The sequence below is a fragment of the Telopea speciosissima genome, chromosome 7, assembly GCF_018873765.1.
Source record: "Telopea speciosissima isolate NSW1024214 ecotype Mountain lineage chromosome 7, Tspe_v1, whole genome shotgun sequence".
NCBI lineage: Eukaryota > Viridiplantae > Streptophyta > Magnoliopsida > Proteales > Proteaceae > Telopea > Telopea speciosissima.
The window spans coordinates 31,904,448-31,919,354 of NC_057922.1; the positions used below are offsets into that span (position 1 = coordinate 31,904,448).

General features: G+C 36.2%; 1 protein-coding gene across 1 annotated transcript; it reads right to left on the reverse strand.

Annotated features, from left to right (window-relative positions):
• Nucleotides 1–800: 800 nt before the first annotated feature.
• On the reverse strand, nucleotides 801–10,988 carry LOC122669802 (DUF21 domain-containing protein At4g14240-like). The gene is made up of 13 exons (XM_043866653.1): nucleotides 10,694–10,988; nucleotides 7,816–7,892; nucleotides 7,010–7,093; nucleotides 6,775–6,888; nucleotides 5,990–6,073; nucleotides 5,745–5,816; nucleotides 4,744–4,811; nucleotides 4,087–4,174; nucleotides 3,903–3,976; nucleotides 3,451–3,820; nucleotides 2,995–3,041; nucleotides 2,814–2,895; nucleotides 801–1,162 (listed from the first exon to the last, which is right to left on the reverse strand). Exons 1-13 carry the CDS (start codon nucleotides 10,926–10,928, stop codon nucleotides 1,052–1,054), a joined length of 1,506 nt encoding a protein of 501 aa, XP_043722588.1. The 5' UTR covers nucleotides 10,929–10,988; the 3' UTR covers nucleotides 801–1,051.
• Nucleotides 10,989–14,907: the final 3,919 nt, after the last annotated feature.

Sequence of the window (14,907 nt, forward strand, 5' to 3'; positions counted from 1 at the left end):
AAGAAGAAGAAAACAGGCATTGTTATGTTTTTAACATGAAATTATTGCTTTGCCCATTAAATTAGCCATGTGCTCATTAAAAAGAGAGTGAATGCAATTTCAATTTTGACATTGAAGTAACTTCTCACCTATTTCAGAATATCGAAATTTGATTTCTATTTCAATAAAATAAAAGAGTATCCCATTGCGCTAAGGCTCATGACTCACCCACTTCTATTTCACTGAAATAGGGTGCAAAAATCAAACGATCACCCATAAAACTGAAATAGAAATTATACCAAAACAGCCCTAAATAGTCAGACCTTCCCTCTCCTCCCCCACCCTGTGCCTCTTGTTTTGATTTTTTTTTTGGGGATTGTTTTGTAATGCTGCAAGAGGCTCTTGTTAAATTGCAAGAAATCATTTGAGTTCAGTGATGGTGTTATTAAAAATATACCTCTTGCATTGCATTACCATAAGATAAAATCTATCATCAAGAAAAGAAAAAAAGAAAAAAATATTGCTCTTGTGACTTGGAATGAACCTTTCCAAGTGGAGGAAAGGAATAACAATTTCTTTCTATGAAGCATTTAGGTACAAGAAAATGGAAACTTTTAAACCAATGTCAAATAATTATTATGCAACTAACTTAGAAACTTATAAAATATATTAATTAAAATATTCAACATTTTCTCAATTAGATTTGTTATCCTTTTTCATAGAAATATTTTCCTACACTTTATAACCTCTTTCTAAAAGGTTACTATTTTCTATCATACTATTGGTTCTTCACAAGTAAACATCCAACCAGAAGAAGCATAAAGATCAGGATGTCCAAATTGATGTGATCCCTAAAACCAAACCAAATAAATAACTCTCATTTCCAGATCTCAAGGTTCCAAACATTGAGAAAACCAAGAAGATAAAATTAACAAAAATTATGTGCATAAGAATTTTGTCCATCGTTTTACAATAAATTACAGTAGCTCTCTCAGTATGGAGAAGACAACTGATTTCACCTCTTTGAGATGTCCTTACCCAAGCAGACGCTAACTCTAACTGTGTTACATAATCATCGTTTGCTCACAACAAGAGGCTCCCCAAGACTCCCTTGTAATTTTGTTGAGTTTGGATCATCCTCTGTTGATTTCTTTGGTGTTTGTCCTTGCTTAGCTTGGCCTCCCTGAAAAAGAATAAATGAGCTTTCAGTGACTACTACAAAGTCATGATGCTAACAAAGTACTCATTTATAGACCAATAAAAGCAACACTCACACATAATTTTCATTTTGTTAAAAGAAAAATAAAATGGCATTTCTGGAAAGGTTTTCCTGAGCAGACTGATCTCATGTGTTAATACACCAAGAAACACAACAAAATAAACTTCATGTATGTTCTCCCATTTACGATTTAGGTGGCAAATGTGATGAGGGAGTCACCTACAAGCTACAGAAACAGTTAATGTTTCAATCTCACAGAGAAGTCCATTTTTATGGTGAACTAACAATATATCAATTTTAGGATTAGGATGGTGGTTATATCTGCTTGGAAATTGTTATATACGGCTATTCTGTCTCACCCACTGCAATTGTACTCCATGGACAGCAGATGTTGACAGATAAGAATGCTTTGCTTGCATCAGAAATACTATTTTGATCCCAGAAAAATAAAATAAAGACCCCGAAAGTGGTTTTGCAATTCAGATTCATTTCCCCAAATCTCAACCTAAGTAATACTATTATCATGTCAACAAATGAGTGGGTCTGCATACTAAATAATGCTCATTCAGTAGAATAGGGACAGGGTGAGCTTTCAATGTGGTACTTAGTGAATGCTGACATCCTATGGCTAGTTTCAAGATGGACATAGGCACACATTTCCCCACTTTTTTCTCGTCATAGTTTCAGGGAAAGCATTTAAAACAGTTTGTTTCCTCATATATTTTATTTGGGGGGAAGGAATTTGGTTTTATTTGAGAGCTCTTATCCCTTAGAGCTTTTGAAAGTTTTGACAACAGAAACTGTCATTAGGACACTTCAGCCTATTCTATTTACACATCTAAAGAAAGTAAAAAATAAACCATTGTCTCCTTGAAATCTAAAGCAACTAGATTAGGTGTATTCACTAAAGCACCCTTTTACTTGGAATTCCATACACCAGACAGTAGGAAAAAGGAAATAAGTGAATGCATGAATGCATAAAGCCTACTTTGAAAAGGAAGACAAACAAATCTCTCTTATCTTTCTCTCCCAATATCTCCCCACATGAAGAGTTTGCAGAAGAATTTCTCCAGTTAAGAACAAAGGAAGGAATAAGATTCCGAGATCACTATGATCAGTAAAGCTCCATTTCAGTTGCAATTGAGTCAATACAACACATGCAAAGAAGCAAAAATAAAAAACTCAAAGAGTAGCTTTATCCCATAAATATGGGTTATATGAAAATTGTAACTTGACAATAATGACATTTTTATGATTTTAAAAATTAGTAATATCCTATAAACCCAAAATAAATCCTCCATTAATTAAGCCGGAAAAGAATAGGTATCACAAGAAAACTTTTATAGTTTGAGAAATGACACTTTCTTGGTGACCAAATAAATGATAGTGCTTTGCTGTTCCTCTTATATTTATTAGCATTAGTATATCGGTATAATCCTAGACTGTCTGTAAGTGGTGAGTGATGAAGCTTGTTGCTTTTCCACCACCACTGCTCCTTTTTCTTGTTCATTACTTTACGAAAAACGGAAGACATCAAACATTTTCCCTCTTCATTTATGCTACTAGGCTGATAATAATCAACAGACGAGCAACAAAATAGATAAGTGTTACATACTGCTCCCTTGTGACCAGTTAATCTCCGAGTCGATGGGGCCCGTGCCACTGATGAAGCAGCAGCTGCTGCAGCCACACGTATCCTAGACAACAAATATTATGCATGAGTCTAGTTTCTGTACTAATGTGATCATAACTTTCATGCAAGTAAATAATTCCTGGAATGATCTATTGTATGTTACCTTTTATGTACATCAACATATTCATCAGTTTCATCTACAATCTCCTCCTGCATCAAAGAAGGAAATTAATGAATTCAATTATTGGGATCCCCCTCCCCCCCTTAAACAAAGGAGGAAAAGAAAAAAGAATGAGAAGACTGCATATGGGCCTGGTCACCAGACTGGAACTACCCCCTTCTAACATAATATGCCCTTCTAAATGATCATCAACTGAGAGCATCTCATTGATGTGACACCTCTTATATGACACTGAGAGATAAGCCATGGACCTTTTCCTACAGATTACTATCTGATCAAATGTGGACTTGAGAAGAAGGTCAGAAATATTTGGTGAGCAAACATTTGGCCTAGATACTGGCTGAGAGGTGACAAATCCACCAGATGTTCCAGATCAATGAGCATGCATCTACATACGAAAGACATGTAGTTGGGGAATGGGAGATCTATGTGAATTACTTGAAGAAGTTCTTCAAATACATCCTCCAGGGTGATGATTCCAATGACTTCTCCATCTTCAATATCCTCTGACAGGCGGGGCAATCCGTTGGTTGATGCATCTTTTTGCTGCCTGTTTATCTTCACTGACCTTAGAGGAGCCTTTTCGATGTCAACAACTATGCTTTCTGATTTTTCATCCTGCTTATTGAGCAAAGGAGTAGTTAATTTGGACTCCCCGCCAATGGATTTGTTTTCTTCACGTTGTTCTCCATCACCAACAGGTGGGGGATTTTTACTTTTCCCTTTAGCCTTCACAACAGCTGCCATGTGACTGCTTCCTTTTTGAAACTCGTTCAGGATATCATAAAGAGGCATATCTGCAGGAACCCTGGGAACATTGCACCTATGAACATTCTATACTTCAAAGTAAAAGTTCAGAAAAGAAAAGGTAAATTATTCACTAAGCATACCGTGGAATCCTTCTAATGGAAACAGCACTGACTGGGGTCTCCGTTTCAGCCCGTACTGTCAGAAGACTTTTCACCTGACACCAAAAAGTTAGAGAGAGAGAGAGAGAGATCAAATCTAAACTCAGCTAATTTTCTGTACAAATAGTTATGAGTCTGGAGATAAGGTTTAGATCCTTAAACCCACCAGTAGGAGTCCAATAATGTTTCTCGGATTTCCAGAATAGACAGGAACCCTACTATGGCCTCGAGCTAGAATTTTTCCAATTGCTTCCCTGAAACCAACAAAAATATAAAACATCTAAAAAAGAACTAAAGAACCCCATTACTGCATCTTTCCTTTTAATCCCCTGCTTCTGGACACTTCATGTGACCCTAGAATACCATAATCTAGTCATCCATGAGATTGAGTTCCATACTACATCCCAACTCCAAAAGCCACAAAGGCATAAAGTGAATTACATGATAATGATAATTACATGAATATAATGCTCGAGTTGTCTAACCTTTAAGGTGTGTAATGTGTATGTCCACTTTATTTAAAATTTTGTAAGATTTCCATGTGAAACAGAGACAAAGAATACACAGTTAAGATCTCTGAGGAATTTATCTTCCCAACATATCCCCAATGCCAAAAAAATCCCACCAACTTCTGTGGCACTGACTGAATTGACCTCAAGAGGAAACTCTTACTGGTGACTGAGACTTCAGCAACAACAAATGTATTTAATGGAAAGAATATGTTTTACAATTCAATAACAGTAGAGGGGAATTTCCTTTGCTTCTATTGCAGCCAAGATAAATTAACAATAAAAATAGTGAAAAAATCTCGAGGAAAACTCACCAGTCTAATTTTGAATTGACATCCAAAGAAAATGTTGATTCAATTGGCGTCATAGCCTCCTCAGCAGTCTGTTCAGAAAATTGACAGATGAGTTTCAAAAAAGATAACGTGTCAAAGTTGCAGACCTAAGCATTTTGAGGGGAACAATAGGTCAAAACCAACTCAAACTTACTAATCCATTGAAATAACAACCATCGATAGTAATAGTAATAAGCTTTGGCATAGATAACCGGTTAAGAGTGCAGGCTGATAACTGGTTCTCACATAAGGTGCACAAACCAGCCCAATTTCAACTTCTACTTGATTTTGTAGCCCTCAACTTGTTTGTGTCGGTTCATTCATGCAGTACTAGATTGACAAATTATGAAAATGAAGGCCACACTGTTTAAAAGAGAGATAAGATGGGGAGGGAAGAAAAGAAGAAAGAGAAGTATAATGAGAACAATTAAGCTCTCCTCACACTGTTTGATTGTTTATAAGATGAGTAAACCTGACAACTGCAATCCTGTAAATGAAATAAAAGAGCCACAAATACAGACACAGATCCCAAAACATTAATGAATGAAATACCCACACAATACTCCCCCTCAGCCTGAGGCATGGATATGACAAATTCCAGCCTACCTTAAGACACTGTACCATAAATGTAAGTATACCTAGTTGCAAATCTTTACATGAAGGTGACTAGAATAGAGATTCAAGCAACTATAACTGAAGTAAGCATATCTAACATATGCTTAAATACATTGATAAGTATGCACATAAAGTAAGCATTGGAAATGTTATTAGCATACCAAAACAGGCACAAGAAGAGAAGGGATAAATTGCTATAATTAATTTCTAACTTGAAAGTACAAATTAATCATATACAAGCATAATGTCTATTGTGAATTTAAGATACACTATTTGCAAATATGGTAGGTTTATACAAACTTTTGCATGCAAACATGAAAATCCTGAAATGAAGCCACCGACACCCCCTGTCTCAATGCAATATATACCTTTTCAGTTAAATCTAGAGCTCCACTGATAATAGTTGTCTCATCATGAGTCAGCTCACCTCCTTTGCCAGCCTATAATAGGTGAAAGGAAGAAATAATTAAAGAGAATACAGGTATGGTACAAAGAGAACCAAGAAGCTTGACGCATACTTCAGTATCGCTAGCATTCCTCGACACATCTGTATGATATTACCATGAGATAGTTTTAACACATGTCCAGCACTTGTAATTCTAAATAAGCCTACCTCCTGGCTGTGAATAGAAACAAGGGCTTTCAATTGAGCCCTCCTAAACAGTGCTTCATTATGTCCCAGTACGCAATCCAAAACCTGAGAACAGATAACCAAATTATGAGTTACAGTATACATAGATTAGCAGCTGGTAGATATCCATATCCCAAAGACAACATTTCTAACTTAAGCGATGTGGAGGTATCAAGTAAAGCATCAGAGTTACAGTTGAGACAGAGGTGTGTAGACGTCAGGCATAAAAACCAAACAGCAGGTAACAGATGCATCATGCAACATCTATTAAGCACCCGCAAATGAAGAAGGGGAACATAGCTAGTAAATTCGTGAATAGCCCAGACAAAGTCCAGACACGAGGAGAATAATTCAGTTTGAATTTTAATTAGTCTGAAGGATTTGGGATTAATTTGGATTTCACGAATAATTTAGCCTGAAAAATTCAGAATAATTACAAAACCTCAATTTTAAAAAAAAATTTAAACAGGACCTACTCTTTGGTCATTCATTTTTGCAATGTAAGCATTTTAATATCTATTCTCCAATTTTTTGCTGTTGTCCGCTTTTCTGACCCAATTTCACGACTTCTTTCAAACTGGCAAATCAAAATAAACCCAAATCCTTCATGTTCCACATTATTTCCGAATCTGAATTTACCATAGATGGGGCTGAAAATGGAGGTTCTAGAAGATAAATTTCTTCTTCACCTATGATACCTGACCCTTGTTATAGCTAGTGAAACCCAACGACTGCAAAAAAACTCAAATAACTAGATTGGAGATTACCTTCCCAATAGGATAAGAAATAGGATAGCACACTATCATCAGAATACGCACAAGCCATACAAAATTTGCACCTACAGCGAGTCCATATCTTGTGCATATTGCTTGTGGAATAACCTGAAAAACAGTGCAAGAAAAGAATATTTCATTTCCAATTAAGGAAAACTTTTTAATTTTTCTTACTTGAACTTCTTCTACATTATTGTTGGAGCACAGAGAGCAAGGAAATGTGGCATACCTCCCCAAAAGCTAGAACAAAAGTTACTGATAGCACAATAGCAACAAATGGATGGAATATCTTATCCAAATATATAGGAAGGGCCTGCAGGTAGTAACAACATAAACCACTATATGTTAAAATGCTGAATCATGATGGAAAAAATAAGTTCAGTTCATTATGAAATATAATTACGAGGAATAAAACAGGTATGCTCCACAGGAACTTCTCCAAGGTCGTTAAAGAGCCTTTTAAAACAAGCTCCCATCTTAAACAGAATAACCATTTCCTGGATATGCAGTAAGATTGGATTACCAGAAAGGAGGAAGGTGTATTTGTAATTACAGATTACAAATAATTGCCATAAGGTTCAGACAATGACACAGAATGTAACTTGCAGTTTTAGGTTTAACGTTTATACATTCAACAACACTTTTTAACGTATTATTATTCTTAAAGAGCTGTGCTTATCTCCCTTACAAGTTCTGTCTCTGTCCAGTTTTTTTTTTTTTTTTTTGGAGGGGGTTAGTAGCACCTTACGATGCACATTTCACGTTTTTCTCATTTTATCCCTGCAGATGTAGACAATGCAAGATTTTTCCCTCCTTTACACAGGTAGTCCTTACAACCTGAAATAGTGGGCTAACTATTTTAATCAGTAAAATATGAGTGAAATGGCACATGATTGCATGCACCACATTTCCAAAAAATCAGAAAGTGAAGTAGCATGCTAGACCTTAATGATAAGAACATATTTTCTAATATATAAAATCAAAACTAAATCATTAACAAATCATTAGAAGGGGAAATTCCAGGTGCTCAGTTACCTCCATGGCGCAAGCATTGCATAGAAGCAAAGTTACGAGGAGCTGGTGTTGCTTTTGAACAACTGGAAGGATAGCAGCTGAAAAATGAACATGCAAAATAAAAAATGAGCCACAAACATAACAACAGCCAATTTTATAACTTCATAAAATATGTCTATCAGAAAAAGTAATGGACTAACTTCACAATAAGGAACTTCCTAAATGGAAAATATGGCTTGGAGTATCAAATGTTGAGCAGGATACAAGTCAATGCTTTTAAGACAAAGTGTCTCCTGATACTGTAAATATATTGGCAAAAACATAACAGCAACAACCATAATAAGACAGAACAAACTCCAAAACTTTTCAGACTGTTAGAGTGTGTGTATGTATCGGTTGGATGTCTATGGGGGTCCATGGACCTCTACACTGAGGGATGGTTCTCTTATCTAAGTAGGTTTCAGTTTCCTAGTGTAATTAGATTAGACTTTCCTATTGTAATAAGGTTTCCTATTGCTGTTATGATTTGGTCTCATTAATATAAATACAGGAGCTGGTGACAGATCTAATCTATCTGTCACACATCCTCTTCTTCCTCCATATCTCGACTTCACCATCTTCTTCCTCTTCTCTCTTCTTCTTGTATTCTGGTTTCTTAGGTACTAAATATCTTACGCGGTCAAAGCGCCATAAATAATCCACTCCAACACCAAATTCTGGTTTGAAGATCTAAGGATTCAAGGGTTGCAGCACCTTATGCTGCATAATACCTACATAAAGCCCTAGTTGATGTTGATGGTGACATAATGATAGACTAGGGTTCCTTTTATCTACATATTGATTCCCATGGACCTCCAACCGATACATACACACACTATAACACAGACATTTTCAAGACCCATTTTTACATTTGAGACTTTTGAGCTAAAACTCAAAATATCAAGCAGTGCCCTCGTATCAGAATTCACTACAATAGCTCTTCGTATCACAATTTTTTTTGGAGGGTGAAAATGGAAGAGATACATGTTCATAACAACAGATGGACGCTTCTTACATATTAAAATTTATACATTCAGTCAAAAAAATTCAGCGTATTGTGGATGGAATATAATACTTATATACGTGTTTTACTTATTTTGTATACATTTGTATACCGCCATCACTGTTATCCTCAATAAAAAAAAAATTAAAACTTCAGTTATAGGTAGAAGTTTCTTATGCCATTAAAAGAGTATTTTGCATAGAGGATAATATTCTCTGCTGTTATTATTGAACCAGAAATGAAGCTTCCCATTGCAGCCATTGTTCGTTCTTGTTCTCTTTTATTTCTTCTGGGACTTGCAATCAGCTTGAAAGCAGCTGATCCCCTACATGTTGCACTGTTCATAGTATGCGAGAGAATGGAACTTCAGTTTTTCAATCCTAACACAAAAATTTCTGGGTTATCCAGTATCACAATTATAGTAGTAGGATACGAAAAAATAACAAAATCCAGAATATGATACAGCACAGCCTGACACTTTCTCCAGTAGTACAACTAAATGAATATAACATAATCAATGTTGAGGTCTGGGATAGATCTACTTGACTCAGGAATCAATCAAAGAAGTGCTCTGCAAGTACAACAGACTGAAATGACTCAGCATCTTGTACATTATATAGTGGAAACATCTTTTTAAGAAATTACATAATATAGATCATCTCATCAAGGGAGGGAGGGCCTTGGTGCAACGTACGTTATGACCCTCCCCAGACCCCACAGTGGCAGGAGCCTCGTGTACTGGGTACATCCTTTTTAGATCATCTCATCAAGACCAAAAAAACCAGGAATCCAAAAAAGATCACATGTTCACAGATCCATCAATATATCCAATTTCTTCAGTTACTTAACATCCATGAGAATTTTTGCGTGGACCAATCAGTACGAATGGTTTTTTCTGCACTGCATGTCAACACCACCATTTACCACTTCCAGATTTATTTTTTTCGGTAGAAACTTCCAGATTATTTACATACAAGCATTTCAGAAACATTATTTATATTTATAGATTCAAGATTATTTCTTCATAATCAAGTGGAAAGTAAACTTTATCAATGATATACTGGTGACCTCCTGCTCGAACAAACAAGTTTAAATATCTTTCCTTTTTCCTAACACACTTATGTCATAATGAAATTTATGGATTGCATATTTTTGAGTTCTTCCTTAGACCTTAGCATGCCTTCAAATTTACTAGAAAGACAAATGTAAGAGACACCAGATAATTTCAATTCGAACAATTTGGTGTAGAGCCATTAATGAAAGAAATGGTGCCAGACCAAGAAAAAGAAGGAAAATATCGATCTACAAAAAGACCGTACGCTGCAACAAAGTCCAGATTCCAAACTCAAATAGGCAGTCAAAATCAGCATTGCGTAGATTCAGACACTAACGTTTCAGGAGGAGGAATAAAATGAAAAAGAACAAACACAGAAAGGGGGGAAACCGCAGGATTTAAAAAGGAAAAAAAAAAAAAAAACCCTTAGTCAACGATCTCTAAGCTACAGATCCTGAAAGACCAAAAACGATAATCCAACTTTGTAATGCACAGAGCAGCTCTACCAATGACAAAAAAATAAATGTTATCACATACCGCGACGACTATTAACTCAATTGCGAACACCTATTTACCAATTTCTAGACTTTCCAAACAAAAAGAACCAATCCATCATCTAATCTTCTCTTTTCTGAGCCTAATTGCAAAGCATAACCAAACCATAACCACAGACTAACAGGACACCTAACGGAGTCAAACTATCTGCTAATAGTATTGCATTTCCCTCTATCAGAGCCAGAAAAGAAAAAAAGGAAAGCGAACGAAACAGATCATGGAAAAAAAAAAAGAAAGGTACCACTTACCAGCTTGTTTCTTCTCCGCAGAGGTTCCGCTCCTCTGAAGGATTTCAAGATCAACGAGACCAAGGGACATCAAACCAAGTGTGAGACCAGACATGATCCCAGCGAATAGCACAAAAAAGCATGAAATTCCTGCGTAAAGGAACCACTGAAACGATCCAAAGGTGATGTCATCCTTTTGTAGAACGAAATCTCTCCCCGTAATCCGAGCTATGGCCAAGATATTAATGAGAAACATCACTTTGCTTCCTTCGATTTAGCAGAAGAAGAACAATTGGAAGAGATTAAAACGAAAAATTACTGAAGAATAAATGAACTTGAAAACTAGCCTGACGGGAAGAAATCGTAGGTTTTGTTTTTTATTAATTATTTCTGGTACGACAAACAGGGAAGAGAACAGAGACAGAGAGACACGAGAGATTACACCAAAATGCCGATATTTATACACAATTGTCCAAATCTCAGTCACAACGTAACAACCATTGTACGAGATTATTCATCCACGTCAGGTGACAAGTGGACCAATGGAGAGTGTGAAACGTGAAGAAAAATGCCAGGTTGCACTCGTACAAGGATATTTCTGTAATTGGAGAGGACCACGTGCATATATGGTGAAGAGAATATTAAAAGAGCGTATCCAGTGCACGAGGCTCCCGTCATTGCGGAGTCTAAGCCTTGGGGAGGGTCATAACATACACAACCTTTTCTAAATTTGAACCTGTGACCACTTGGTCACAATGGAACAACTTTGTCGTTGCACCAAGACCCGCCTCGCCCTCAAAGAGAGAATATATATGGGGAAAATATTGCTGCCAGGCTACGTGGAAGAAAAAATATATGCCTAGTGTACTCTAGTACCTCCATGTGTCTCCCGTTCCTTTCTCTTATGAAATGACATGCCAACCCCCCCCTTCCTTCTCCCTAATTTTGGGAGAAGAGATAGAGACAACATGGTTTGAGGAATCGGCATCAGATTGCCCAAATTGAGCAATTCATATCGGAATCAACAAATCGTGATATTGCATCTCGGGTAATCTCGAATCAATGGATTGGTATGGACTAAGGGTGAAAAAGGAAAAAAAAATCTGATTTTTTAAAAGAAAAATAGGAGGTAAATCGGTTTGATTTGGACCAATTTAGGGTGATTCAAATTGATATTGGCAGAGACCGATTCCAATACCGATTACTAAAACCGTGAGACACATGGAGACGCTAACGTATGCTACGTAGCCAGACAAGATTTCAATCCCATATATTAAATCATAACATCTAACTTTTGGATTGAAGTTAAGCAAACATTTTTGTAAGAGTTACAATAGGTAGTCAACAAGAAACTTTATTACTTGGGCGTAGTTTAAAGTTAGAGTAGTTGATTGTATTTTATGACTCTAGATCTCTAAATCTTTAGTTGGTTCCTTAAACTCTCCCTTTTCCTCGCATTTTATTTCTTAGTCATTCTTTTGTTCATGTTAGGTTTCTATTTGTTTCTCATTCTCTTGAAAGGAAAGCACACTTACCTAAAAAAAAAGTGCTTTTTCTCTATTTTTTATTTCTTAGTCATTCTTTTGTTCATGTTAGATTTCTATTTGTTTCTCATTCTCTTAATAGGAAATCACAGTTAGTTGCTCTCTGTTTTTAGGTCTAAAGTCTTGTGGTTAGCTCCACCCCATTTCCTTATAAACCCTGCTTTCTTTTCAGGCAGGATCTCCTATTCTTTCTTTCAATATTATAGTTTCATTATTGTTATCTCCCCAAAAAAAAATAAAAAATTACATATATGTAAAAATAAAACAAAAATCTCACATGCCCAAAACTCTAATCATAAGATCACATCACAGTTGATGAACAGATCGTGGGAAATTAAAAAAAAATCTACTTTGGGGAGGGTTGAAAGCTGATCATGTAATGCCCTTCAAAATTAAGGCCAAGGCCAAGTAGATAAAAGGAATTTACTCAAAAAACAAAGAAGCAATGCTTTGAACCATTGTATCCAAACCACACCAAACTGAACAAAACCACCCTACTTATAGGTGTGTCAATTTGGAATTGGAATTGAGAATTGGACAGGAATGGACTGATTAAAAATTGGGATCAATATTAATTGGTTGATTATAGTCTTAGAAATTGATTGGAGTGTAATATTTTAGTATAGAACAAATTGGTTAACATGTTTTAGAATAGAAATCAGACAGAACTGGTTAACCGGTTAATACCTGTTGCGGGGAAAAACTGTGTTGTCACCGGATGAGGTCACCTACACACAAAGAGATGACAAAAGAGAGATCAAAGTGAACCGGTGCTGGATCCGTTGGGAGACTCTCTGATGCTTACGTCATTATTTCGAACAACAACAGTTAGATATGATGGGGGAACCGAAAGAGCAAAAAAGCATGAGAATGGAATACAGTATTCGGAATGTCTACCTTGTATCCCTCCCTTACTATTTATAAGACCAAAAATGATGTAAGCATAATTTCGAGGAATGGAGGAAAGTGGATAAAATGCTTTTCTAGAGAGGCCTAGGTGTATTTCTTGTGAGTTTGAGATTCTAATCTCGAGATATCATGGTTGTTAAAACTGAATCCTGTCTTTGTTGGATTTGTGGCCACGTATCAATCATATAGTTGCATTTAATGTTTCTGTTGTCTCAATCAAAATCCTGTCTTTTGCCATCATATCTACCCTGCAACTCAATTAAGAAAGAATTTTGTGAAGAATGAACATATCCCAAAAAATAAAAACCCAAATATACTTCAAAACCCGGCTACTTTCCAAGTCCCATTCGCTAAAGATTGATCACAAAGGAAAGCAGATAAATTCAAATCCGCTAATTATCTTGGCCTGATTGAGGTTAATTTCGTTACATCCAGCCATCAAACTGGAAAGCTGAGAAATTCAACATCCAACAAGTACAAATGTCCTGAAATCTTAATTCTCGAAAGTAAACATCCAACCAAACCATAGTCTCGTATCTCTCTATGCGGTTATTTAGTCACATTGCTTTGAACAATGGAAAAGGTGTGTGAAACCTCTCAACACAGGGACACGACGTAGATCAAAGAAGAATTGTGCTCAGTAAGGGAAGGCACACACAATGAGCTATCTGTAGTATTTTTGTGTCGTGCTGAAATTTAATTCTAACATCATTCATAATAGTTCAAATTTGAGATGCTTGATCGAATTGCTTTAATTACCTCAAAATAATTCTATGATTTCTTTCAGCCCAGATGTGATAGATCGATGAGCTGAATTAAAGCTTGATCACTTGAGTCACTAGGCTTGTTCCCTGCTTTGGTACCATGTTCTGGAGCCCGAATTTTCAAGCATTCAAAAGCCTTCCAAACTCCAGACAAGTACAGATTTTTCCTTGGTTTGCAAACAAAATGTCATGCCACCTTATATACTCCTTTATCCAAGTCTCCACACCATAAGAATTTAGATACCTTTCTTTCAATGTTGCGTTGAACCTCTTTTGGAATCAGAAAGACACTAAATCAAAAAAGGATGATCCCATATAAGACCAATTTTATCAGCTCCGCACCCTGCAAAGGATAGGTTCTTACATTTCCAAGAGCCCAGTTTTGTTGGAGATCTTAGTAACTAATGGATTACAATCCATGCTACTCAATTTGCAAGAGTTTAGAGGCAACCCTAGATACTTGATAGGAAGACAGCCCTTCTCAATGTTGAGAATGTTACAAATAGAATCCTTAAACTGTTAATCTGTATTAGAGAAGAATACCTTAGACTTGGCCGGATTAAAATGGACCCCTGCCAGTGTGAAAACTTAACAATATCTTCATGAGGTTGGTGACAGTATCAATGTCTGCACTAGAAAAAATGAATACATCATCAACGAAACATAAGTGAGTGATAAGGGGAGAGTTGCAACATTGATGTGTTTTAATCTTCCATTCCTTTGCTGCCAAGTCCAACCTGTCTGAAAAATATTAGAGAACCAAGAGAAATAAGTATTGCAAAAGAGGACATCCCTGTCTCAAACCACTCTTACCAAGAAATGTTTGGCACTGCTCACCATTAATCAATACATTGAATGAGGCATTAATGATGCAAACTACCACCCAGCGAAGAAAATGAAAAGACTAAAAGTTTATGGCACAAAAAACACATTGTCCAACAAGTGTTTACCTTTAATAAAAGTTGATTGAGAAGGGTTGTGACTAGCTTGTTTAGATGACTTTACAAGCGATTAACAA